The sequence below is a fragment of the Rhinolophus ferrumequinum genome, chromosome 7 (assembly GCF_004115265.2).
Source record: "Rhinolophus ferrumequinum isolate MPI-CBG mRhiFer1 chromosome 7, mRhiFer1_v1.p, whole genome shotgun sequence".
Lineage (NCBI taxonomy): Eukaryota > Metazoa > Chordata > Mammalia > Chiroptera > Rhinolophidae > Rhinolophus > Rhinolophus ferrumequinum.
Window position 1 is genome coordinate 212,465 of NC_046290.1, and position 27,770 is coordinate 240,234.

Below are 27,770 nucleotides of genomic sequence, written 5' to 3' on the forward strand. Positions count from 1 at the left end.
TAAAATAATTTTAAATGTGTGTGCTTCTAATAATATAACCTCAAAATCATAAAACAAACATCAACAGAACTATAAGGAAAAATACATGAATTCATCAACAGAGAGGAAGATTTTAAATAATTCTCTCAGTATTTAACAGATCAAATAACCAGCAAAGATTATAGAATATTTGAACAATGCAAAAAAAGGGTTAATCTAATGGACATACATAAAACACTCTAGTCTGAAACTACAGAATTTACATCTTTTCAAGTCCACATGAAACTTGTAAACATATTTAAAACATATTGGTCAATAAAGCAAATCTCGATAAATTTCAGATGACAAAATCATGAAGAATGCATGGTGAGACCTCATTGCAATTAAGCTGGAAATCAGTAATGAAAAGGTGACTTGGAAAACCCTTACAATTGGAAATAAATATGCTTGTAGATAATGCATAGATCAAAGAAGAAAACATGATGGAATTTAGAAAATATTTACAAATCAAATCACAATGTGTGGGATACAGCTAACACAATGCTTAGAAATAAATAACCTTCAGTGTCTGTATATAAAAGAAAGGCTGAAAATTAATGACCTAACATTCAGTTTAGTAGTTTGGATAAAGAAAAGCAACATGAACAAAAAGAGTCAAAGAAGGCAAATAATAAAGGGGAAGATGTTGGTGAAATAGACAAGACACACACAACAGAGTTCTTTAAAATGATAAAGTTCACAAACATCTGGTGAGTGAGGTCAAGGAGAAAAGAGAAAGTACCAGCAATGTCACAGGGACACAATGACAGAAGCTGCTGATATTTCAAACATAATTTGAGGCCACTATGAACAAATTTATGCCAATAAATTTGAAAACATAAATGAGTAAATTCCTAGAAATAGAGCTCATTAAAACTGACTCCAGGAGAAATAGAAAACCTGAATAGTCATGTGACCATTGAAGAAGCTGGGTCAGTAGTTATAAATCTTCCCACAGAGAAAATCTGGGCCCAGATAGTTTTAGAGCAGTTTCTACCAAATGGTAAAGGGAAGTAATTTTGCTGTGTGTTGAATCCTGTTGAGTTGGAACTGGAGATATTGGTGTGATCTCCTGGTTTTTAATATCTATAGATGCAGACCTAAATATCTGTGTGAATGTGTGTGTACTCTTGCTCTGTCCACTGATGGGTCTGGGAGCAATGAGGCCACAGCACCAAAGAGCACAGCTGACATGCAGATCATGGGGCCTAGGCTGTTCACCATGAAAAAGGATGAGGGCTTTTGGCCTCCTTCCAGAGTCAGAGCAGGGAAAATACAACAGAGGCCAGAAAGCAAGGCTGTGCTCAGAGAGTGAGGGGTCTTTGGATGGGACAGAGCCATCCAAAGGGGCTGCACTAGCCACACGTGGGACAGTGTGGACATAGACGTGAGTAAGGTTGGTGGGTTATAACCCAGTGAGTGGGCTGGGTTCCGTAAGTCCACTGAGTGAGTGAGTGAGTGAGGGAATGATGAGAGAAAGCTCCTTCCAGTAGATGGGACAGAGAGAGGAGGTGAACTAGGAACTCACCAGTTGGTGCCAGTGTAGTGACAATTCATGCAAGAAACATCAATGATGCTAAAATCAGTGTGTCGGAGTGGAGTGAAAAGTGCGATTTTTGTAGTCTTGAGCTTTCTCTCAACAAAATACATATTTCTTACAAAGGGAACAAACTTAAAGTGGAGAAACTTAGCACACACTGTCCCAAGTGATCAAATTGGACCCCACCAAGAATGGAATAAAGTGCCTGCGCCGCCCAACAGGATGCCTGGGAAGAGGACACCGTCCCTTCTGTGCTATTCCGGCCAAAGATGAATCACCTTGGTTTAGTCACGAGGAAACACCAGACGAACCCAGACTGAGGGGCAGCCTGCAAAGTAATGTGTTATGGGCTTCAGAGTCAAGGTCGTGGAAGTCACGGAAGGACCAAGCAGCACTCTGGAGGGACAGGAGCAGAGGGTGGGACGGTGGCCAGACGCTGGGTTGAAAGGACGTTAGTGGGACCGTCGGTGAAACTAGTACAGAGTCTGGGCAAAGGGTATTCAGGGGGCTCTGTCCAGTTCTTATAACTTCTGTACATCTGACATTGTCTCAAAACAAATAAAACTGTGCAACCGAAAGTTTGCTCTGAGGTGTGGGGGGCTCCCAGGGCCTGTGGGCTGAGCAGTCCCTGGGGCAGCAGGGAGGGCGGGCAAGAGGACGCCCAGGGTGGGTGTGGGGGGCGTGGTGTGCGCATAAGTGTTCATGGGGCAAGTCACCTTCGGACCTTGCAGGAGCACAAGGCACTTTCGGGCACCCAGTCTTTTTGTAAAAAGAAATATAAGAATAGCCAGCATTTTTCTCACGGCCACCATGGCCACCTGTTTCACAGATGTGGTCTGAGCAGGCGAGTGGGTGGTGATGGCTGGGGGGGACAGGGGTGTGGCCCGGCAGGACGGGGTGCCTCAGATGGGGTGGTCTCCTGACAGTCCAAGACACCTGTACTTTTCTTACAGCCACGGCCTCCAGTCCCCCAGCCTCTTAGTTCAGTCTGTACCTGCCGATGGTGATGGGTATTATACGTGACTGACAGGAACCCCTGACCTGTAGTGACATGCGATTAATTTGTGAGGAAATTAGGTGATGATTAATGACAAGTGGGCCAGGTTATATGCAAATCTGAGTGTGTGGAGGTGTCTATAAATTTACTGTAAATCCGCTACTCATACAGGAACCAGACGCTGCCTGACAGCTGAGCTGGGCACTCAAAAGTCCCGGACCCTGGGCCTGTGGTCATCGGAACTGCTGCCAGGGACACGGCGTGGGGTGTCCCTATGAGGCTCTGTGTGCCTGAGCTCAGACCACGGTTCCCTGAGGGTTGCTGGTGCCAGGTATTTGGGACTGCATGTGGCCCATGCGTGCTTGTCACCAGCATACCACACAGTTATTCACTGAGTAAAGGTTTGATTGTTGGGAAGCACAGCACACCTTTTTGGGTTTGGTTTCATTTTGTACAGTGTTTATTGAATCCTCGGCTCAATGCTGGTGTCCTTTCTTTCCAATGTGCTGGAACATAACAAAACGGCCAAATACATAGTTGGCTTGTTCTGGGTGCTTCACACACCATGGAGGGGTGTGATGCGTAGAAAGAAGTTTCCTTTTTCTTTTTCTTCCTGAAGAGTGTTGTTGGTTGCATCTTTGCACTGTGATGAGGGGACTGCAGAAAGGGTGCAGTTTCTGCTGCAGGACCTGTGACCCGAGTTCCCACAGAGTCCCTGTGGGCCAGGGGACGAGTGACCTCAGAACGTGGTTACAGTGCATCCTCTCCCCAGATAGACGCAGACAGCTGCTGCCTGCCCACCTCGCTTAGCTCTGAGAAAAGCATGTGGCTGTTTCCTTTCGAGCTGCATTGGGGTGTGAACCGTCTAAAGCCTGCTGGTGCGTCTTAGAAAACACGGAGGTTCTTGCTGTAGAAAATCAACAACTTGAAGCCATACCTTAGCACAGGCTCTCGTTTTGTAAATGCCGTGAAGGCAGCGTGTTTATGCTCCCGTGTGTCTTCTTTCGAAGGGCTTTGAGTGGCAGACTTGATCACTTCTCCCCACAAGCTGTGGCGGTGAGAAGAGCGATGCACATTTGGAAGGACATATACCTAAACCCACTCCCCACCCCCACGTGTGACACACTCTGTTAAAACACGCCAGCACCACTATGTGCAAAGTATCCTGCACGAGGGGTCATCTTCTCCCATCCATTGTCGTAGTGCAGCACGGAGCGTTCACACACAGCGTCACACACACAGCATCACACACAGTGTCACACACAGTGTCACACACATACAAAATCACACAGAGCATCACACATAGCGTCACACAGTGTCACACACATAGCGTCACACAGTGTCACAAACACACAGCGTCACACACAGAGCGTCACACAGCATCACACACACGTCACACACAGTGTCACACACATACAGCGTCTCACACATACAGCATCACACAGTGTCACACACACACACAGCGTCACACACACAGCGTCACACACAGAGTATCACACACTGCATTCACACACGTCCTGCCCTGCTGCTTATTCCTCCTCCCCACCCCTCCCCGCTGGTTTCTTTACCTGTTGGGCCCACCTGGTGGGCTGGCGAGATGCAGGGTTAAGAGATGTAAATGCTGGTGGGGGGCTAGCCTCTCCCCACTCACAGAAGGGGGCACTGCCTGGAGAGGGCGGCTGCTGGGCAGTGGGGGACAGTGTGGATGCGGCCAGGGAGGGGAGGCTGCTGGCTTGTCCCCCGGCACTGCCCCTGGTGTCTCCTCCAGGCTAGGCTGCAGCAGCGGAAATGGGGTGTGGAAGAGAGGGACCCGTGTTTCCCTCCAGAAACGCCCTGGGTTCCTGTAGCTCTGGGGCATGTTGCAGAACCTGTGGCAACATGCACTGTGTTCGATGCCCTTCGGCAGGCGAGATCCCCACAGATCCTCAGAAGGAGCTCGAGGGGGAGCCACTGCGTCTTTTCCAAGGTCCAGGGGCCCACCCTCCCCAGGATGGCAGGTACAGGACAGGTGTGCTTCACACACCCGCAAGTGGCAGCCTGGATGGACAGCTCCACCCCCTCTCTCCTGCTGCCCTGTTTTCTCCAGGACCCCCATCGTCCCGCTGGTGTCCCACACCTGCTGGACTCGCCTGCTCTGCAAGATTAAAGCATGTCCCTCACATCTTTACCGCCGTCGTGTGTGCACAGCATGCTGTGCAGAGCTGCTGGGGCCCTTCCAGAACCACCGCATACCCCTCTTTTCATGCAGCTGGAGTCAAGTCTGCCTTTGCATGTTCCTGTCACCCACCTAGACACTCCTGACTTATTTGTGGGGACCCCACCTCCTTGGGGTGCTCAGCAGAGAGCTGTGCTTGTCCGAGTCTCCTGCACAGAGAACCCCTCCCCATGCAGAGCAGGCAGACTGGACACTGGGGTCATGGCCCTGCCAGCTGCTCAGTGATATGAAGGACCACTCGCCTGCACCCCATGCAGACACACCACCTGTGCTGGAGGTACCTGAGGCCCGGAGCTCCCTCCACAGACGGCGTGTAGCCATCTGGAAGCACAAGTACAGGTACACTTCATGTCCATCTCCCACAGGCAATACAAGTTTATCTTTTAGTTCTGGAAACGCCAACGGAGGGAGACCTGAGCCTGAGGACCGTGACGTGTGGGCCATTAGTCTGATGTCAAGGCTGCAGGTGGTTTTATAGACACAGCTAGGATGGGGGACAGGGTCAGAGGTGGGGGACCCTCCCCACTCCCACGGAGCGCCCTCCCTCTCTACCTGGGTGCTCCATGTGCACTTGTGTCCCCTCTACCTGACCTCTGAGCACAGCCAGGGACGAGCAGAGCGGAGCTGCAGGTGTGGGGTGGCCTGGACCAGGGCTGGAGGAGGAAGCTCCCAGAGGACACCTGCTGTGGGCACTGCCCCAAGCACAGAGGTTGGTGGGGACACAGGGCAGAGCCCTTGGGGCTCTCAAGTTCACCACAACCTAGTGCCAGGTTTTACCGGGCATGCGTTCCGTTAAAGCGGGGGCCGGTCTCTGGATGTGGACCTGTCCACTCCAGGAAGTGCAGTTGGTCAGAAGCAGGTTTTCGGTCCAGACAGGCCACTGGCTCTCTACCACCTGGTGACAGGAGTCCTGCACCCCAACCCATGGACAGCCCCATGAACCCCACCTTCCATTCAGTGCATCCCCCGCCCTGGGCTCACCTGTCCTGGACCCACCTGTTCTGTCCACCAAGGAGTTGGCTTCCCCTGAGCTGAGAGCAAAGTGGCTGCCACCTTCTGGGCGTCACAGCACCATCCAGAGGCAGAGGTGGGGAATCTTCTGGATTCTCCTCCACCAGGAACACGTGGCACCTCTCAGTGGCCAGACTCAGGCACACGACCCCTAAGCAGCCACTGGTGGGGGGCTGGGCCCCTGTGCACGTGGTTTGGCCCAGGTGGCACCTTGCCCTGCATCTCTGTGCAAAGGAGATGGAGGTATCTTAGCAAGCAGGGTTGGGGGTGTCGGGTGGGGGCTGACAAGATGCAGTCAGCCCAGGGCTGAGCCTCAAAAGGAGGCCCCCACCCCACCTTGCATGGGTACACAGCCTATGGGTGTAGCGTTTCCACAGGGATGTCTACTGTCTGTATGATAATCTTCAAATTCTCTGTTCAAATGAACCTTTTTAGGGTTGGAAGAAATCAATGAAATGAGAAAAAGGCTAGTTCTGGTTAGTTCTGCAGCCAGCTGGTGGACAGCAAGGATGGGGCAGTGAGAGTCTCAAGTTGTTGGAGACTTGGAGTGGGGGAGGGGCTGGAAGGACAGCAGGGCTCAGACTTCCGTCAGGACTCAGGCGGCTGCATGGACCTGAGTGGGCAGCCCTGGCCCACTCCACATGGCCCTGAGCTCGGTTTGACCAGTGTGGAAAGCCCCAGGCTCCTCCCAGGGCGAGGTGGGCTTCCGTGGGGCTGGGGTCTTGGAGGCCTCCTATCTCTGAGTGTCCCTCAGAGTCCAGGATTGGTGGGAGGAGGACATCAGGGTGGGTCCTGGCAGGAGCCCATCTCGTAGGGCCCAGCCTCCGGTCTGTGGACAGGGCAGGGCCAGTGGGTGGGCAGGTGCCCAGGCCACTCTGTCTCTGGTCAGTCCCACGGGGAGCTCCCTGTACCCTTTGCCATGGGGCACCCTCGTGCCTGGAATACCACCTCCTCACCCAGCTGGGCCTTGTGGGGGGCACAGCCACGGTCTCTCCACACTCTCAGCAGCTCCTGGAAGGACATTGGCATCTGTTCCCTGCCAGCCTTTCCCCTGACCCATTATGTGGGTAGTCAGGTGGGAAGGGCTGGAACCTTGGTGGTGGGCTTCTCCTTCCTCCCACAGGAGGACACAGGCACAGAGAGGGGGCCCTTCCAGAGTGCGTCCAGCAGTGGGCTGGGGTCTGTGCAGAGTTCTCCGGCCAGAGCGGGCGGCCCCTGACACAGCCCCACCCCTCTGTGTTCCCCCCTCCCAGTCAGACCCTCAGGTGAGACCCTGCGTCCCAGGGAGAAGAGTGACCCAGGAGATCCCTTGAGATAGAATAACCGACCCTGGTGACCAGCAGCTGAGGCAGGCGCTGCTGGGAGGGGCCTGGGGGCCTGCAGGGGGTGGGGTGGGGGCTGCTCCAGGTGACTTGGCTGCAGTGTCATGAGCTTCACCCACTGGTAACAGGAATGAAATGATCCAGAGCTCTTGGGCGCCAACTGTGACCCCCCCAATGGAGTTTGCCCCATTTCAACATCCCAAGCACTCCTGAATCCCAGGACCTGGGAAATGAGGGGGCAGCCCCTGTCAGCTCACATGGATTTCGGGAAAGCTCCCCCCTCGGCCCCTGGCTCCGAATCGAAGTCAGTTTCTTTCTGTCTTGCCGCAGGCCTGGGGGTGGGGGCGGCGGCGCTGCTCGCACGCGAAGCCCTGGCCGGGGTCCAGGCGGCTGTCACTGCGGCGCTGAGGCCCCATCGCGTGACAGGACCGAGGAGGCTGCTGGGCGTGGCCCGGAATGTGGCTGCGGAGGAGGGAAGTGGGGGTGCCCGCGGCGAGGGGCGGGCACGCGATGCAGGGGGTCGGCGTCCCGGCGCAGAGATGTGCGTGGGAGGGGGGAGAAGCTCGGGGGTGAGATGCCGCCCCCCCCTCCTCCTTCCTGATGTCTGCGTGGCCCAGGGCCCTTGTGCATCTGGGAATGAACTGTCCACGTTGCAGTGCGGGGTTGGGGGTTCACCATCCTGTACTCACAGCGATGTCACCGTCTAGGGGTCCCTCCCCCAGCCTCACAACTGTAGGAGTCAAGTCAGTCTCTCCCACCCTTGGCCTCTGCGTGGGGAGAGCGTAGCAAGGCAGGGACAGTCCAGCCCCAAACCTCCCCTTTCCCTCAATTCGGTGCCGCTTGGGGAGGGCTGGGGGCGGTAGCTGACTGGAGCTGGGGTGGGGGAGGGGTGACGTCCGCAGAGGAGCTCGGTGGTCTAGGTCTGCAGCAGGCAACATGGGTGCACTGAGGTGGGGGTCCTGCCCCTGCCCCCCAGCACCTCTCCTGACTTTTACTGAGCCCCAAATCCTCCCAGGGGTTGTGGCCTGGCCCCCACCCTGTCGGATCCAGACCAAGCCCTGAAGTGGCAGGACCCTCTGGGTGGGCTGGGCCTGGCCACAGGGGCTACCTGGAGGTGTGAGAGGAAGGGGTGGGGGCGGGAGGGGGAGGCCTCTTTGTCTCTGGGACATGGCTTCTCCCACGTCTTTCTCAGCATCTGAGAACCACACCGGTCATGTGAGAGCCTCTGTGGGAGCTCACCTCAGCCTTCCGGAGCATTCGAAGACCAGATTCCCTCTGGGGAAGGGCTCTGTAGTTCAGGGTGCTCAGGGCTCAGTGTCTGAAGAAGTCTGGAGTACACAGTATGGCACAAAAGATTAAAAACAATCTAAGGGGTTGGAGCTCGGTGTGTCACTGCCTTGAAACCCAGCAGTCAGTGGGGGGCTTGGTTGCTGTGAGAGTTCCATTTAGGGAGGGTGGTGGGGCAGCCTGTGTGCTTTTGCCAGGATCCCCCGGGACCCCCAGGTGCCACTCTCCCGGAAGACGGGAGGAAATGGTTCCTTTCCTGTCACATTCAGTGCCGCTACCGCAGGTCCTATGTACTATTAGCTGAGGAGAGGATGGTGACGGTGCAAAGCCATCTGAGAGAGGAGGGGCGGAGAGGCCCGCGGGGACCAGAGACCACAGCCTGCTGTGGTGAGGCCACTGCCCGGGCCTCCCGATTGCGTCCCCTGAGTGAAGCCCCAGAGGGCTTCCAGGAAGGGGCCCAGCGTGGTCTCTGCAGGTCCAGTCTGGGGGGGGAGGGTTAGACTTCTCCAGCTGGAGCGCACACGTCTTGCCCTGTGGGTTGGGGGCCGGGCACCCCTGGGAGCCGCTGCTGCCTCCCTCTCACCAGCAGCGAGTGCGGGTGCTGGTAGTGGGGGCAGGCCCTGCGTCTGTGGGGCGCGGCGGGGGCTGAGATAGAGCTTTGTGGTTCCCCTCACAATCCATGGATAAGACAAGCATCACACACCAGCACGACTACTGGTTTTTAAAGAAAATGCTGCAGGTTGAAGTGCTGTGATTATATTTTTATCCCAACTGCAGGTACCCCACGTCCAGATGGGCCCTTGGCATTTGGTTACATAAATATCACCTGTAGCTTCAGTTTGCAAGTCTCAGAAATGACGGGAGGCTGCGAGGGCTTCCCCACCTGCCCTCTGGGGCGGCACGGGCATGAGCTCCCACTGGGGCCCCTCCACTTGCCTGTTCTCTCTACCTCAGGGGTCCTCCCGTCATCCCTGGTGCCAGCGAGGATGCCATGGGTGGAGTTGGAGGTCCCTGACCAGCCCCATGAGCTGGGTGTGGGTGACGTCTGTCTCTGATCGTAATGGATGACTGGCTGGGCTCTTCACCCCAAAGTGGAGCTGGCGCCAGCCTTGGGGGAGGGGGGTGGGGGATGGGGGTGCACCAGGGGTCCACTGGTGTCACAGGCAGAGTCACTGCCCTGCGAGCCTTCCTGGGACTGGAGGGCTCAGTGTGGTATCGGACACCTGTGGGGGGTGAGCTGTTCCACATGGGGTGGGGTCCCTGAGGGATTTGTGGGAGGGGACAGAGCACTAACTAGGGAGCAGATCCTCAGGGTTAGACCCAGCCATGATGTCCTCTCCCAGATGTTAGCAAGATACTCCCACCTGCTGCCCCAGCTCCTGCCAACTGCCCTCTTCCCACGTCCCTGCGGCTGCAGGTCAGCTTGGGAAGGTGGCTTTGTCTATGGAGCGTAGCAGTGAATAACGGAAGGGTGAAAGTTGGGGAAGCACAGAGAAGCAAAACGTAAGAAAGGCTCATGACTAGGCCGGGGTCCCGGGAAGGATGCTAACTGCTCTGTTTCTCTCCAACAGCCGTGCAGGAGCGGTGCCCACGGCCGCCGGCCGCCAGTGCCCCCTCCCCAGGAGACAGCGGTCCTCGAGGAGCGTTAGCTGTGCTGGAGGGGAGGCTGCTGCTGGAGGTGAGCCCCCCACCCTCTGGTCACACGCAGAGGGTCTGTGCCGGCCAGGCGCTCAGGTGCTGACTGGTTACACTGAGCGAGAGGGTAGGGTTCCGACAGGTGTGGGTGGGCAGCCCCAGGGCTGCCTGGGGGGTTGGGGCACCGTTGCTCTGTGTGAGCTGCCCGGACAGAGACAGCCGGCCAGTGACGTCGTGGCCACACTTCAGATCTGTGGGCCGTTTACATTCTGCGTGCTCTGGTTTTACTTGTCCATGGGAGAGCCTATAAAAAGTGAAGCGGGTTTTTTCCTTTCAGATGAAGGGTGGAAGATGGCACATTAAGCTTCCTGGAGTCTGGCAGCTGTGCCCGGTTAGTCTGTCTGTTGGTGTTACACACTGGGCGTGGCAGGCCGGTGGGCCTTTTCCCCTGAGGTGACTCTGGGGTGCTTTCCCTGACCCTGTCAGGTGGTCCGTTTCTTAAGGAGAGGAGGTGGTGAGGGACTTTCTGGATTGGATCAAGTCGGTGTTTCTCAGGAGGGTGTCGCTGCCTCACCACTTACAGACACCGAGCACCCCAGGCCCTGGCTTGTCCCTTCTCAGGAGAGGCTGGGAGGATGCAGCTATCCCTCCACGAGAGGGTGTGGACACATGGGTGGAGCCTGTGGCAGATGCCCAGTACCCAGCAGTGAGGTGCCCGGGAGAGGGGCCCCTATGTTCCCCTGCATCTTTCTCAGAGCCTGTGTCTGGAGCAGAACTGGTTCTCGCCACCACCACCCCCAGCCCTGTTTGTCCCCCCAGAAGAAACCTCCTCTACCCCTTCACCCCCAGTTGGGTCGTCTGTTAGGCTGATGACTTGAAGGGCAGAAACGGTGACGTGTTGGTGCCCTCAGCTCCTTCCACACTGAGCTGCTCCCCCGGCTGCCAGAACCTCAGGCAGACCCTGAAAGGAAACCCGAGAGGTGCCGGCGCCCAGAGACTTTGGCCTTAGGACCCGGCTTCTCACTGTGGGCTCACTGACCAGAGCAGCACCAGGCCACCTGCCGAACTGGGCAGCTGGTGTCTGAGGTGGAGGCACCAGGTGTTTCTGCCCTCAGGTCACCCAGCCCCGTCAACCTCTTCTCAACTCCAGGTCCCTCCCTCCCTGTTTTCCTGGGTCCTCTTGGGAGCTTCCCTGATCAGCCTCTAATTCAGTCGTTTCCCGTGTGGGCTGGGGGAGGGGGACTGTGGTGTGACCTCTGATCATCTCAGGTCTTCAAATCATCACCGTCACCATCTGTAGTTGTCACATCCATGCAGCCCCCTCGGGGAGGAGTAGGCGCCTGCCCGGGGCTTTTCTGTCGGACTCAGCCAGGCCCCTCAGACACTGGCACCCACTCCCCTTCTTCACTTTCAGCTTTTTATTAGAACTTTCAGATGCTTACAAAGAAGAGAGGCTAGAACAATGGATGGCCAGGGACCTGTGGCCAGGCCTCCGTGGTGGCCAGCTTGGCCAGCTTGCTCCTCCTCGTCCCCTCCCCCTCTGCTTTATCCTCTCAGACCCGCCCTCCCCCCCTTCCCTCACCCTGACACTTCTTGGTCCCTGGATGTCCTCTCGGCCCTGCACTGGCCTCCTATCTGCCCGGCCAGGAGCTCTCCCCTCTCCAGGTACCTGGGTGAGTGGCCGAGCTGGGATCCAGGGAGGGTGACAGCTGGACAGATTGACAGACAGATGTCTAGAGTGATGAAGGGAGCAGGAGAACCGGAGAGGTTTGCAGCACAGGGTCTGGGGGTGCCAGTGCCAGACGGAGCTTGGTGTCTCTGTGTTCCCACCTGCCCCCCATGCACCCCCATGACCATGCCCCGCTCCCATGCTCGCTGTGACCCATATGACCGCCATGGTCCCCACAGGAGCAGCATGGCCCCCCACGACTCCCCACAACTCCCCACAACCCCACCCAGCCCCCAGAGCACCCAGGGCTCCACGATCCCCACAGGGACCCATGACTCCCCAGGACCCCCACAGCCTCCCACGTTCTTCACTCTCTGAAGGCTTTGGATGTGCTCTCAGGAAGAGGAATGAGCTTAGAAGTCTTTTCCTTTTATAAACAATACGTAAGGAAGTACATTCTTGTAGTTTGCTGGTTTCATGTGTAATTTCCATAAAAACCCTCTGGGGGACTCCTAGCCCAGGGCAGGTATCGTTTCAGTTGTCTGGAGCAGAGCAGAGTCTAACAGCAGAGAGCTTTTGGAAATAGCATGCTTTTAGCAGCAGAAATACTTCCATTCTTCATTATTTGTCAGGGTTTAGGAAGCCAACTCTTAAATATCATTTTTCCTTTAATTTTTTTTGTCACTGCTAGTAAAATTGGAGCAGGAAATGTAACAGTTTGCATTTTTTTCTTGGCGGAGATAATTGGCGTTGCCTTTTTATTATTTACGTTCAAAGTTAATAAAACCTTAATCATAAGCTCTTTTTAAAACATTTGTTCTGAGCTGTAACTGCAGAAGCCTGTGTGCACTGCCCAGAGCTGGGAGGCTGTTCTGCTTGTATTCGAGCATCCTCACAGCCTTGGGGTTTGCAGAGAGCAGCCCCCAGGCTGCCCATACTCCTGGGACACCCTCCCTGCGGTTCTGCTTGCTCTGGACAGGCTGGCTGAGGGCAGGCTGATGGAGGACTCTCCGGTCCTCACAAGCACCCTCAGGGCCTGGAGGGAGGGATGCCCGCCACCCACTGTGTGTGGATGTATTTGCAGCTCCCCTCCGGGGTGGGACTTGGTGAGAAGGAGGCCCTGAGACTGAGGGACCAGGGACCCTGCCTGGCTGCTCGGGAGTACTGCCAGCTGTCCTGTGGCCAGGTCAGATAGCGGCCCCCTGCAGTTCCCAAAGCCGCCTTCTGCCACCTCCTGTTTATTGGTCCCTGTGGCCACAGGAAGTTTCTGGAAGTTTCCTTTGATTGGAATCAGGGAGGTTATGTGGTGAGCACCCTTCTTCACCCCCTGCGCTCTCAAACATCAGGTCAGAGACTCGTTTGAAGTGTAAAAGTATTCCGAAAAAGAAAAACAGGCACACCACACAAGAATCACAAGACAAACCAGCTTTTCGTTCCTATCTTCAATCTCTTTAGATGAACTAGAAAAAAGGAGAGGTTTATAGCAGCGCATCACTAATTCATAAAAAGTTTAGAGCTGGCGCAGACTTCAGAGTGCTTATGGTCTGATGTCTGTTATTTTAAGATGATGAAACCAAGATATGCAGCTGTCAGGGGCTCACCCAGGGTCCCCTTGGCGCTAGGGTTGGAGCTGGGGCAGGACGGAGTTTCTTTGTCTGCTTTAGTGGCTCTTGGGCCCAGTGGCCCCAAGCCCTCGGCTCCCTGGGGAAGGTGGGACAGACAGACAGACAGACCGACAGAGCTGCCACCCACGGAGCATGCTCGCACAGGCATGGGGCACTGGTGGCAGCAGAGGTTTGGGGTGGGCCGTTGGTGAGGAGAAGAGAGCTTTGGCCTGGAGGAGAAGCCAGGAGGGCGTGGGGCCATCAGGGCCCCAGCAGCACGTGCACCTCAAGTGTGCAGCTGTGAGCCCCAGCGGTTGGGGGCGCCTGGGTTTGTATTGGCTACTTTGAAGGTGGACTGCAAGGCCTGTGTGTTTAGTGCTCACAGGGGTATGAACTTGGGTGGGGGGAGGCGTGAGGGGGGGCGGGGTCAGAGTGACGGTGTGACCACTTGACCCTGGCAAGTTCAGGTGCGTGGTGGCGCCATGGCACATTGTCTAACATTTCAAAATGTATGCACACTGAAATCCATCCTCTTCGGCAGTGAGGTGAGAGCACTGGGATAATGAAGACACAGAACAGTTCCATCACCCCCAGCTACCTCCACCCCCGTGCCACCGTGACCGCCCACGGGCACCCGGGCACCACTGCTGCACTTGTGCCCGCCTCAGTTGACCCACAAGCGACGCGCAGCACACAGCCTTGGGCGTTGGGCTGCCTGGCGCAGCCAGATGTCGCTGTGACGCCCTGTCGCTGCCTCGGTGGGTGCGTGGATGGGTCTCCGCGTGCTGACCCTCTCACCGCGCAGGGGCACTGGGTCGTTGCCCGGCTCTGGTGTTTATGAACGAAGCTGCGATAAACACTCACACAGGTGTTTCTCTGAACACAGGTTTCCGTTTTCTTTGGGTAACACCTACGCGTGAGTGCTGGGCCCTCGAGTTAAGTGTGTGTTTTACTTCATAGAAACTGCCCCACTGTTTCCCAAAGCGGCTGTGAAGTGTGTTCCAGCTGCTCCGTCTCAGGGCCTGCTCGGTACTGTCTTTTCTCAAAGCCATTGAAAGAGGCATGTGCTGGGATTCTTCACCGTTTATTCACGTTTCCTTCAGGACTGCGCTGCTGAGCATCTTCTCGTGCTTGTTCGCCCTCCGTCCATCCTCAGCCCTCTTTGTAAGCTGCCTGTTAAAAAGCAAGTTGTTCGCTTTTTTCCTATTGAGTTCAGAGGGTTCTTTATGTATTTGGGACACATGTCCTTTCTCTGATGCATGATTTGTAAGTAGTTTCGCCCAGCCTGTGGCTTGTACTCTCATTCTCTTGACAGGGACTTGCAGAGAATGAAAATATTTAATTTTGATGACGTCCCATTTATCAACTTATTTTTTAATAGGGATGATTTTAGCGTCACATCTAAAAACTCTTAACCTAAGGTTACAAAGATTTTTTTTTTTTAAATGTTTTCTTCCAAACGTACATAATTTTATGTCTTACATTCAGGTCCATGTTCCTTTTTTTTTTTTAAAGATTTTATTGGGGAAGGGGAACAGGACTTTATTGGGGAACAGTATGTACTTCCAGGCCTGTTTTCCAAGTCAAGTTGTTGTCCTTTCAATCTTAGTTGTGGAGGGTGCCGTTCAGCTTCAAGTTGTTGTCCCTTCAGTCTCAGCTGTGTCGGGTGCAGCTCAGCTCCAGGTCCAGCTGCCACTGCTAGTTGCAGGGGGCACAGCCCACCATCCCTTGGTGGGAGTTGAACCGGCAACCTTGTGGTTGAGAGGACGCACTCCAACCAACTGAGCCATCTGGGAGCTCAGCGGCAGCTCAGCTCAAGGTGCCGTGTTCAAGCTTAGTTGCAGGGGGTGGAGCCCACCATCCCTTGAGGGAGTCGAGGAATCGAACTGGCAACCTTGTGGTTGAGAGCCCGTGCTCCAACCAACTGACCCATCCGGGAGGCAGCCCAGCTCAAGGTGCCGTGTTCAATCTTAGTTGCAGGGAGCAGAGCCCACCATCCCTTGCGGGACTTGAGGAATTGAACTGGCAACCTTGTGGTTGAGAGCCCACTGGCCCATGTGGGAATCGAACTGGCAGCCTTCGGAGTTAGGAGCACAGAGCTCCAACCGCCTGAGCCACCGGGCCAGCCCCATGTTCCATTTTTTAGTTAACTTTTGTACGTGGTGTGAGATAACAATCAGGATCTTGTTTTTGGACCGGAATGTCTGGTCACTTCAGAATCATTTATTCGGCAGACTGTCCGCCCTTGGTTGACTTGCCTTCATACCTTGGTAAAGACAGTTGGCATATTTCTGTGAGTCTGTTTCTGGACTTTCTATTCCGTTCCATTGGTGGTATGTCTGACCTTTCACACGTAAGCACCATACCGTCTTAATAACTGTTGCTTCATAATAAGTCCTGCAATCACGTGGTGTAAATTTTGCTTTTTTGTTGTTCTTTCTCAGAATTGTTTTGGATATTCTAGTTCCTCTGTCTTTCCATATAAATTTTAGAATCAGCTTGTGGATATCTATAAGAATTCCTGCAGGGACTGTGTTAAATCTCTAGGTCATTTTGGGGAGAATTGGTGCCCTAAGAGCACTGAGCACAGTGTATCTCTCTGCTCGCTCTGGCCTCCTATTACTGTAACCAGTGTTTGTAGTGCTCAGTGTAGGATCCTGCTCATATGTTAGATTTATGCCTAAGTAGTTTACATTTTGGTCGCTATTACCAGTGGAACTGTTGTTTACCTTCAGTTTTCACTACTAATATATACAAATGCAATTTATTTTTCTAGGTTGACTGCATCTGTTACCTTGCTGACTTCATTAGTAGTTCTTGGAGCTTTTTTAGTGGACCCCCATGGGAATTTTTACATAGATTACCGTGTTGCCTAATCGGAGAATAGAGACGGTGGAGAATAGAGATGGTTTTATATCTCTTTTCTCCATCAACATGGTTTATTTTCCTGCCTTACTGCACTTTAGGACTCCAGTACCGTGTAGCATAGGAGAGGTGAGGGGACACCTTTGCCCTGCACCTGGGCTTAGGGAGAAATCTGCAGTCTTTCAGCCTGAAGTGTGACATTAGCTTAGGTTTGTTTTTGGTGGATGCCTTATATCAGACTAAGAAATCTCCCTCTGTTTCTTGTTTTCTGAGAGTTCTTATTGTGAATGGGTATTAAATTTTGTCAAATGCTTTTTCTTCATCTATTGAGATGATCGTGGTTTTCCTTCTGTTAATATTCTGTTAATATTGTGAGTTACATTGACCGAATATTGTGAATTTCAAATGTTGAGTCCACCTTGCATGCTTAGGATAGACCTTAGTTATATGTTGCTGGATGAAATATACTGCTAGTATTTTGTGGGGATACTTGTGTTTATGTTCATGAGAAATATTTTTGCATTTTTCTTTCTTGTAATGTCTTTATCTGGTTTTGGTATCATGATAATACAGGCTTCATAAAATTAGTTTAGAGTGTTCCCTTCTCTTCTATTTTCTGGATGAGATTGTGTAGAATTGGTATTATTCCCTCCTGAAATGTTTGGTAGAATTCACTAGTGAAAACAGCTGATCTGGGAGTTTTCTTTGTTATCAGATTTTAAACTATGAGTTCAATGTCTTTGGATATAGGATTATTTATGTTCTTTAGTCTTGTGTGAATTTTAGTATTCTGGGTCTTTCGGGGAATGGGTCCATCTCACCTACTTTATTGAATTGGTGGGTACAGAGTTGTTCATGGTTTTCCTGTATTGTCTTTGTCATGCCTGTAGGATCTGTCATGATGTCTCCTCTTTCATTCCATTGGTAATTTGTCTTCTCTTAGTTTTCTTAGTTGGACTAGAGGTTTGCCAGCTTTATTGATTTTTTTTTTCAAAGACACAGCTATTAGTTTAATTGATCATTGCCATGGACTGGATATTTGTACCCCCTCCCCCCAATTCATATGTGGATTTCTAATCCCCAATGTCATGGTGTTTGGAGGTGGGGCCCTTGGGAGGAGATGAGGTCATGAGGGTGGTGCCCTTATTAGTGGGATTAGTGCCCTTGTAAAAGAGGACCCAGAGCGCTCCCTTGCCCCTTCTGCCATGTGATGTTACCTCTGGGAAGTTTCCCAGAATGAGGACTGAGTTTCTGGCTGGAAGTTCCCACTGAGTGACCACATGATGGACAAAAGCACGCAGGTGTTTGCTTTTGTGAAATTCCACACCTTGGATCAGGAGTAAACCTACCACCTCCCAGAAAGGGAGCAGGAACCTGGAGGCTGGAAGGCCACCAGGACACGCCTACAGATGGCAGAAGGAAGGTGTCCCCACCTGGGACCTGCAGACACCTGCTCCATGGCTGCGGGAGAGTTGAAGGGAGCTTCAGACGTGCTGGTCTCAAAAGTTCCACTTTCTCTGTGTAGCTTCTCAGGAGAACCAGCGTCACCAAATGGAGCCTGAGGCCCCACGAGAGGGTGAGGAGGGAGGCTTCCAGGAGGAGCTGGTGCACAGGATACCCCCAGAGATAAGGCTACTCCTCTCGGGAGGTTGGGGGCAGTCGGGGGTAGAGTACATAAGTCAGCAAACAGACACTTGTTAACTGCAGGCCCACACGTGGATGAGGGACACTGGTGTGTTCAAAGTGCCGCCGCCTGGCTCAGCTGAGAAACGTCTATAGTAACACAAACACGGCACGTGGACCTCAGCACAACGACGACACAGTGGGAGTGCGTGGGGCAGGGGCCAGGCACACGTGGCAGCCCACTCACGGTGCCATCTGACCTGGGAACCCAGCAAGTGCTAAGTAAGCGAGCAGCTCAGTCAGCCCAGGGCACTGGTCCGGCCCCAGGGCAGGAATAGGACACAGCCCTCTGAGCGGCAGGGCGTGGCAGGCGTCAGGGGCTGACTGCTGATTTTGTGACAGGCTTTGCAGTGCCCTGTGCCTCTTAAATCTTGTGTTTGACTTGAACCCTTTTGTCCCAGGAAACTACATCAGAATAAAGTTCCCACCCCCCACCAGCTTTCTCTAGATACACGTATTGCATCCCGTGGGCTCCCTGAGAGACCCCATTCCCCGACCCCACGCCTGTGCCCACAGCTCTGGCTCACCTCCAGGGCCTCCTTAGTTTTCCTGCTCAGAGAAATCACATTTTACTGCCCTTTGTAACTGCTGGTTAGAAGCACAGGGCTCCCGGCTCCACCCCAGAAGATGGTCCCCGTGTCTGGGGCTGGGCCAGGCCTGGCCTCTCCGTGCCCTTTGGACCCCCAGGACTCTCCATGTGAACCCCCTCACCATCCACCATGAGACCCCAACCGTCCACAGTCACTGAGCCCAGCTCACTGGTCACTGCTCACTGACCACTCAGGCACTGCTCTCCCCTGGGCTCTCCAGACTTGGACACTCTCCTTGATGAGCAGGTATCCCTGGGAGGGGACTTCAGAGAGGGGTGAGCAACCAGGGCCAGCCACTTGAAGGGAGGACCCCAAGGAAGGAGCACGGCAGTGCTGGGTCATGGGTAGATGCCACTGGTTGTAAGCGTAAAGCTGTTTGTTTTGCCATTGTCATTTGTTAACCTGCTGAACACTGAGAAATGGCGGCCCTGTGTTGGCATGAGGCATTTTAATTACGAGAAGAACCGACGTTTGTGAGGACCTTCTGGCCGGCTCAGGGTCATCCTGGGCTCACAGGGGAGCCTGAGAACCTGCCTGTTACCTGGGTATGCTGGTACCCTGGGAGGACCTGGCCTGCTCTGTCCTGGAGCCCCGTACCATGTGGGGGACACTGGGGGCGCTGGTGCAGGTGGTGCCCAGGATGAGCTGCACCACCCCAGGGGCTGCGGTCTCCGTGGGAAGAGGTGGCTGCACCCTGCCAGTGTCTGCAGGGCCTGGTTCTCGCTGACACTTGCAAGGGGGTGCTTTGTCCCCACACCGCCCCAGCTCTAGTGCCCACATGCCCACTTGTCCAAAGGCAGATTCCGACCCAGAAGGTCTGGGGCAAGCAGAGGCCGGCGGTGCAGGGCACACTTATAGAGTGAGGTCAGAATTTCAGGGATCAGTGGGTGTAGCCCCTACCCTCCAGGACCCTGGCAGGATGAGCCCGCCTCTCGCAGATGAGCGCCCTGCCTTCTTCACCATCAGTGTCGCCAACACCTTTGTCTGCTGATTGTCCGTAGCTGTGCTTTTCATGGGCTAAACTTCACACTAAGAGATGCGTGCATTCAGAAAGCAGATCCCAGTTTTCATACCAGGATTTCTTCTCTTTAAAAAGGAGTAATTGTAACACTTTTGATGTCAAATCACACACCCAGCACAAAGATTTGCATTCTGATAATGGCGATTAATAATAATAATAATAATAATAATAACAGTAACCAGCTTTGCTGCTGGGCTTGTGCTGTGCTGGGTGGTGTGCGCTGAACCCTCACAGGTAGTCAGCGCTGACATTCCCACTTTTTCAGATGAGGAAACCGAAGCCAAGAAAGGTTAATTAACTTGCCCAAGGCCACACGGTTGAAAAGGCAGCACTTGGTTGAAGTGTTTCTGAAATAGCAACCTTCTACCCAGGAAGGAACCAGATGTCTGTGCCCAGGTCTGAGCTCCACTCCTGCTGGCACGGCACGGGGAGCCAGGGAGGGCTGGGGGGCCAGGACCCAACCCTCACGGTCCCCACCTCTGCTCCCCAGGTGTCCCTGCCACAGGGAAGTCGTTCCCCAGACTTGAAAGGCCGAGAGCCCAGGGCAGTGGTTGCTGGGACACAGCTAGGCTAGCGGGAGGAGGCCGGGGCCACGTGCCCGTCTTCATGGCCCTGCCAGCCAGCCCACCCCTCACCGCGTCTTTCAAGGATGGCCCTCAAGTGCTGTGCCTGCTTGGTGGCAGAGATTCAAGGCTGAGTTTACTGTTTGTGGGATCTGTAAACAGCCAGTTCCCCCATTCCCCCGACCCCCCGAGCAGGCAGGCCGCTCGCTCACTTGCTCGCACGCACCCGGCCGGCCGCCAGAGGCCCAGTGAGTGATCTGGCTCCAGGAGGCCCAGCCAGCTGCCTGACACCCGGTCGGTGCCCCTCACTCGCTTGCGTGACTAGTGGGTTTGGCCTGGTGGTGTTGTTCCCTGACCGTGACCGTGGCGACGGCTCTCAGGGGACCACACCCCCAGCCCCCCCAGCTTCCCTTTATTCCGGCAGGAGCAATGAGGGGCTGGGAATTGTTCTTTTTCCCTTTTTTTTCCCTCTGCTGTGACCTTGACAAAACCATCTTTGAAGTACTTGCTGGCTGTTTTTTCTGCCACAGGACTGGAAGAGATCAGGATATTCAAAGGGTTGGCCAAAGGAAGCCCCCGCTTTTTCAGACATCCCCTTGGTCCCCATAGAGGGGCTGTGGGCAGAGACAGTGTCTGGCTGAGCCGGGCGGGCGGCGCTGGCACCTGGACCCTCGCCCTGAAGTGGCAGGTGCACATTCCGTGACTTTCAGTAATTGAACATAGATGCGATGTTTTTCCCCTTAAAAAAGTGCTGCCTTGTGCTTGGGGCCAAATCCTTTTTTCCACTTGGAAAAGTGATCTCATTTTCCATGTACCATGTTTAAAAAAACACAAAACTCTTGTAGGATTAAAAAGAGAGTGGGAGAGAAAACAAACAAATGCTCGCGATGCATATTTCAAAGATGGTCCCACATGTGTAAAAGCATTTGGCGCGATGACTGGACCAGCAAGTCAGTCTGATATTGAATCCATATGACGGGGCAAACCGCACTTTGTGCTCTTTTCCTTTGTTAAATTTCTGCCTCGTGAGTTAAAATTAAGGTTATTTTGGTTGTGACTAATCTCATAAAGTCTTTTTTAAGAAGGCGTTTTGAACACTGAAGCCTCGAGCTTCGCTTTGCTCTTGAAACTATTGTTAGTGCCACATCACCCGTGCTCAGCAACCTCAGCACTGGGAGACCCGGGCGCCTACCTCCTCCGCCCGGGCAGCTCCGTGCCGGCCGGTGGCTGCACCCCCTCACCTCCAGGTGAGGAACTCGAGGTCCCTCCATGTCACCGCTGCCCGGCATGTGACTGGACTCTGGCCACTGCCCTTTAGCATATGTTAACCTGGCCATGCGGCCCGCTGTTCCATCAGGTCTGGCGTTTTAGTGCTTTGCTGTGACAGCAGACGGTCGCTGATGGTCTATTAGAATTGATACCTTGTCCTCTAACAACCGTTGGAGGTAGAACCCGGCATCACCCCCTCTCTGCCCAAATCCCAGGGGTGGGGCTGCAGGACACTGAAGGGGTGGGCAATGGACCAGCGGTCTGTGGGGTCCCCCATCCTGGGACGCTGCTGCTGGCTCTCGATAACACATGAGCTGCTGTGGTGACATCCACTGAGCCCCCATGGGAGCCAGGCGCTCGGCTTTCCTGCTTTGCCGGAACGTGCCCCTGTCACTGCCTGGGAAGTGGGTGGTACCAGCCCCAGTCTCCCTGTGCGGCCCCGAAGCCCTCGTCCTCGTCATTGTGCCCAGATCCTGCTGAGCTCGGGCCATGGAGGGTGCAAACCCACGTTCCCATCAAACCCAGGCAGACAGGAGCTCCTGGGTTTTCGAAGCAAAGCTCATGGAAACCAGCGCACGACGGGCGTGGGCGGCCAGAGGCCAGGGTGCTGTCTCCGGCATGTTGAAACCTCATTGCAGGCCGCTTTCATCCAGGCAGGGGTGGCAGGGAACAGTCGAGAGTTCTGGAAGTGAATCTCATCCCTGCCTTCTTGAAGTTGTGCTCATGGTCGCACAGTGCCCTGGGTCATAACAGCGTTAGTCACAGTGGCCAAAGGTGGAAGTACCCAGTGTCCATCAATGATGACGGATGAACAAATGGGGTCCATGATGCACAGGGGTCTGATTCATCCCTAAGGAGGAAGGAGATTCTGACACGTGCTACAGTGAGGACAAACCTGGAGGCCTCACATTCAGTGAGAGAGCCGTCACTACAGGACAAATCCTGTGTGATTCCACCCATACAAGGTCCCTGGAGTGGTCCGACTCAGAGACAGGAAGTGGACAGTGGTGCCAGGCGCTGGGGGAGGGGATGGGCAGTGACTGTCTAGTAGGGACAGAGGTTCCGTTTGGGAAGATGGAAATTTCTGGACATGGTGGTGTGGGTGATTATACAACAGTGTGAATATACTTAATGCTGCTGAACTTACACTTAAAATGGGTAAAATGGTAAATTTTATGTTTATATTTTACCACAATTAAAAATTTTTTAGTTAAAAACACTTATAAAAAAAGCACTGTCTTGCTGGAACAGTGATCTGAGGGACACAGAAATGTGACCGCTGGGGGCCCAGCCTGGTCCCAGGTGCTGATGGCCCAGGTGCTGTAGAAACCTGCAAGCTGGAGGAAGGGGATCAGATGGCCTCATGCGTTGGATTCCATGTCTCTGAAGGGGCATAGGGCACGGTGGGCGTGGGCGTGCACGCTCGCCCATCCCCAGGGGGGAACACAGGCCTTCGCGTTCAAGGCTCACTCAGCCAGTTCAGGAAAACACTCGTGTGACACTGCTTTTCACACCCTCTGCTTATGTGCTTCATGTCCTAGCGACTGACCCAGACAGCGGGGACAGCTGTGTCCTTCTGTGCTCATCATGCCAGGCAGACCGGGTCTTCTGTTAAGTGATAAAAACAGGCAAATCTCCAATGTTTCATAGGTTTTCCCCCAAGAAATACGGTGTGTCCAAGAGCACAGGCCCTGGGGACACTGGCACATTTGCAAACTCTGGAATAGCCACTGGGATAAGGTCCCGGCAGCCACTGCCCGTCCCTCCCTGCTCAGACGTTAGGACAGTGGGGCCAGGCGCTCCTCCCTGGAGTGACACACAGCACAATCTGCTTAGTTCCCAGACACATTCCAGTGGGCGTCCAGGTTGGATGGGTCAGTTTCCCATTCTTCAGAAGTCCCTTGAGATCCAGGGCCGGTGGCTGGCGACGGGCTTTGCAAAGATTTGTGGTCATCGTCTGGGGCCCGGCACGGACCGTGGCTGCCGCAGCAGGGCACCTGGGCTTCCTTGTTCAGAAACATCATTACGGAGTCTGAATCACACTGTTGTTCACACCTCAGTGCCTGGAAGTTACCGGAACCTGAAATGAGGCACGAAGTTGGGTGGCGCACCCTTTCCAAGCCAGCTGGGAGCAGGGCCACTCGGGGTCCGTGGGGGTTTGGCTGCATCTAAGGTAGCCTCAGCCTGGAGACATCGCTTCCCAGCACTTTCTAGACTGGTTTGGATGCCTCACTGCTTTCTCTCTCGACTAAGCTCTTCGATATGTGTTCATTTCATATTTTCAGCAGCTGTGGCTTCTCCTGTTTGAATTATACCTTAATAGTTGAACGTGTTGGAATGAGATAGGAGCCGGTTCGTTTTTTCCATCCAGAGAACCAGCTGTCCCAGACGCTTTTGTGCCTTCCCCACTGGACAGCCTTGCCACCTTGACCAGGGATCGTTAGTCTGTCCTCATGCGGCGCGGCCTTAATTACCGCAGCTGCAGAGTGAGGCGTGAAGGCCGTTAGTACAAATCCTGCACTTTGGTTCTTTCACAAGATTGCTTTGGCAAGTCTAGGCCCTTTGCATTTTCACATGAATTTTAGAATCGGCTTGTCAATTTCTACAAAAAGGGAAAAGCCCACCTTGATATGATTGGGACTGCTCTGTGTCTATAGAATCTTTTAATCCAGGAGCTCACACATGTCTCAGTTTACTTAGGTCCCCTCTCTGCACTGTGCCGTAGTTTTCAGTATGTTTCATTAGATTTATTCCTGGGTATTTTATGTTCTTAAGTCTGGGCCTGGAATTTTCTTTGTGGGATGGTTTTGATCACAACTTCAATTTGTTTAATAGATGTTGGGCTGTTTAGATTTTCTAGTTCTTCTTATATCATTTTTCTTAGTGTTTTTCAAGGAATTTGTCCATTTCATTTTAATTGTTTAATTTATTGATTATCAGTGTTAATATTTGCTTACTATCCTTTTAATGTCTGCAGGATCTGTAATGATGTAGTCTTTAAAATTCCCGGTGTCAGTAATTTGTATTATTCTTGAGCAATCTTACTAGGGGGTTATCAATTTTAATAATCTTTTCAAAGAACCAGATTTTGATTTTGTTGAAGATTTTTATTATGGGACTGCTTTAGACAATTTTCACTGAATTTTTTCACTCTTATTTTGCTTTTCCTCCCTTCTACTTAGAGTGTATTTCATTGGCTTCTTTTCCTAGTTTGTTGAAGGGGACTCTACATTTTTCCCTCTTGAAGAGTCATTCAGGCTCTCTGAGACTTGGTGTTGCCTGTTCTGCTTATGAGTAATTTGAAGTGTATCGGCTTCCAGTGTCTTCATTGGAATACATGGGTCGGTGTAGCTTTGCTTATTCTCGCGGCTTTCCATTAGGTGTTAGAAGTGTGGGGGTTTGGATTAGGTGGCTGCCCAGAAAGCTTCAATATCAGTAATTTGAAAGCTCTTAGAAGTTGATATTTATAAACTCTAATAGAAAAATTAGCACACAATGTGCACAGTTTACCAAAGAAGAACTACAAGTCACCAATGAATGTATGAAGTGTTTTCAATTTCATTAATAATGAAAGAAGTGAAAATTATAATAATGTAAAGTAATTTATCAAATTGGCAAAGGTTTACAACAAGGAAAAAAGAGAGTATCGGGATGGTCAAGAATTAAGAGAAGTAAGTATTATGATGTACTGCTGATGACCACAAACTTCATGAAAGTTAATTTAAAGTCTCTAAATGTCTGTGTTTTAAAGATACAAATTGAAACATTTCTGAATTCCACTGTCTGGGTATCTCCCTGACCTGCAGCTTCTGTGCTGATGGAGAGGAGTCATAACTGTGCCTGTTTCATGGAGGTGACATGAAATCGAATGAGACATTCCATGTAGAGTGCCCGATACTCATGAGGACCTACACAGGGTGTGCTCTTCATTGTGGTGATGGTGATGATGAAGGGGAACATGACAGATAATAGATCAATAGATGATAGATCGATAGATGACAGATGACAGGTAGATAACAGATAGGTAATAGATCAATAGATGATAGATCAAGAGGACGGATAGATGCTAGATCCATAGATGACAGATAGATGTTGCTAGATACATAGATCAAGGTGACAGCTGGATGACTGATGATAAGCAGATAGAATGCTCATTGGTCATGCAGTTGGGTGGCTGTGGTCCCTTGTGCATCTTCACTAGTGACGATTCTGAGAAGCCACTGCAAGACGGGCTGGAGGGCTTGCGTTTCAAATGAAGGGAGACATTAAGTCAAGTGCAACAGCCAGATGCCCTGCTTTTCTCCAAACATAAAAAAATCTACAGTACTTACAGATAAAACTGAGATTTGATAATCATAAAAACATTGTGAATACATACACTAATAAATTTAAAATCAAGATGAAATGGATGCATTGCTAGAACATACATTAAAAGGCCATAATTGATTAAGAAAATCATTTTAAACTTGAATACACTAACAACCATTAAATAAATCTGCCCATTTTCACTTACCATCTCCCCTGAAAGCGCCAGACTGGATCGTCTTAGAGCTGAGGTGAACCAGACGCTCAAGGAACACATGGTCCTTGTCTTAAATAAGAGGGTCCAGAAAACCAAAGAAGGGGGAGGGGTCCAGGTCGTGCTTGGTGATCGTGTACACTAGACCCCTAAAGAAAACGAGAAGCTGACAAGCTGGTTCTTCCTTAAATATGGGGTATACTTGTGAGTGACTCCCAGGTGAAGCAAATCAGCTCAAGCAGCAGAAAGTTACCCCACGTGTGCGGGAGAAAGTGATCCTCATCATAACATCTGTTCACCACATTGAGAGATGAACGAAAAGGTGTGTCATTATTTCAGTAGATATGGAAATAGCACTTGATGGAATTCCACACGTGTTCATGGTAAAACCTCTCGGAAAAACCAAATCACAGATGGAAGGTGAGTGAGTGGGGAAGCACATGAGAAATGAAAGGCCCCTGCCCTGCGTTGTCTCAGGTACTAATGTGTCTCATCCTGTTCTGATGATGTTTACGTTTTATAAAACGTCAATTTTGTCGACATCAGAAAAACAGGAACCCTAGTCTTGAGCCTTATATGGTCCCATGTCATCTCCTAACCTGGGACCTGCTGCAAATGGTCATAAATAAACAGAAAGTGGGCATTACTAGGGTTATCAATACAGACCACAAAACGGGAGAAGTGGCTGAAAGCTGAAGCCAAAACTGCTCGTACTTTTCCACCTTTTCCACTTTGATTACATGGACGTATCTTGGAGCCAACTCGAGTTTTGTTTCTTGCAGTCCCTCGACGGCTTTGCTCTGGTCGTGAGTGCGGAAGGGGTGATATTTTACGCATCGGCCACGATCGCCGACTACCTGGGCTTTCATCAGGCAAGTACAGCCTTCAGTCTGCCTCATGGTGGGTTCTGTCCCCTTGCAAATACTCGTTATCTTCAAGATGTAAACGTCTCCAGAATCAAACTTTCCTTACCGGGAGCTTGTATCAGATAAGCGTTTCCACACCCCAGCTTTGTCCAGGGCTCGGTCACAGCAAGAGGTATGCCTGTCCAGGGAGTCTCTCAGGCCAGCCAGGTGGGATGGGTCCAGGTGGGGCTGCGAGCTGGGGCCAAGGCCCCTCACACCTGAACCCAGATGGCGGCGGCTCCTCCAAGAAAAGGTGCATCAAGCAGTCAGGCTATGGCCCAGGGACCAAAAGGAGCCTCAGCCCGGCCTCTGGGACAGGAAGGAAGTCTTTGAGGAGAAACGCAGACTTCCACCCTGCAGAGCGCAGGCTCCTGAGTCTGGAGTCACAGGGCCACCAGCGCACAAAGACCCTAAGTGTCCACTAGCTTGGTGGATGTGGCCCGGGTGGCTGGCTCCCTCGCTGGGGGACTGCTGGCACAGCGCTGAGATCACAGGACACGACCTCCCTCGGTGTGCGTGGTCTGGGGGCCGTCTCCTGAGCTGCCCATGAATTCTCCGGCCGTGCTTCGCAGGTCCTAGCAGGCTTTGGCATCGTGATTGAGGCAGTGTCCTGCACAGCGACCTCGACTCCGGGTCTGAATGTGTCATCAGATCTCTTTTTTTTCTTGGAGCTTGATCATTTCCCTCCAAGAGTTAGAAATAAAAAAAGTTTTGCCTTTTATTGTAAGGTAATTATTTCCAAAGGCCATTAAATCAGGCACTGCCTCTAATATATGCAAAATATTTCATGAAAATACTGGAACAGCTTTGTGCTATTGTGAGGTTCGTGTGCAAAATGTTTTACAAAAAGGCAGGAACCATTTACTTCCTGTCACAATCTGAGCCCATTGTCTGTCTTCAAGTCCAGCACTTTTAGGGATGAACACGTGGGTTTAGATGTGTCTGTTAGTTGCTGTCAATGTTTATTGATTGAAGTGGTATGTTCTCTCCAAGGCCAGCAGCTGGGAGCACTTGTCCCCATGTGAACCAGGGTGACATTAGAGCTTGCTGATGAGAG

General features: G+C 52.5%; 1 protein-coding gene across 1 annotated transcript in view; it reads left to right on the forward strand.

The window, feature by feature from the left end:
• AHRR (aryl hydrocarbon receptor repressor) overlaps positions 1-27,770 on the forward strand; it is a 53,676-nt gene that overhangs the window by 10,902 nt on the left and 15,004 nt on the right. Inside the window, exons 3-4 of the mRNA XM_033111257.1 lie at positions 9,962-10,068; positions 26,591-26,680. Of these exons, the coding sequence (XP_032967148.1) occupies positions 9,962-10,068; positions 26,591-26,680 (197 nt within the window). The remainder of the gene's footprint in view (positions 1-9,961; positions 10,069-26,590; positions 26,681-27,770) is intronic.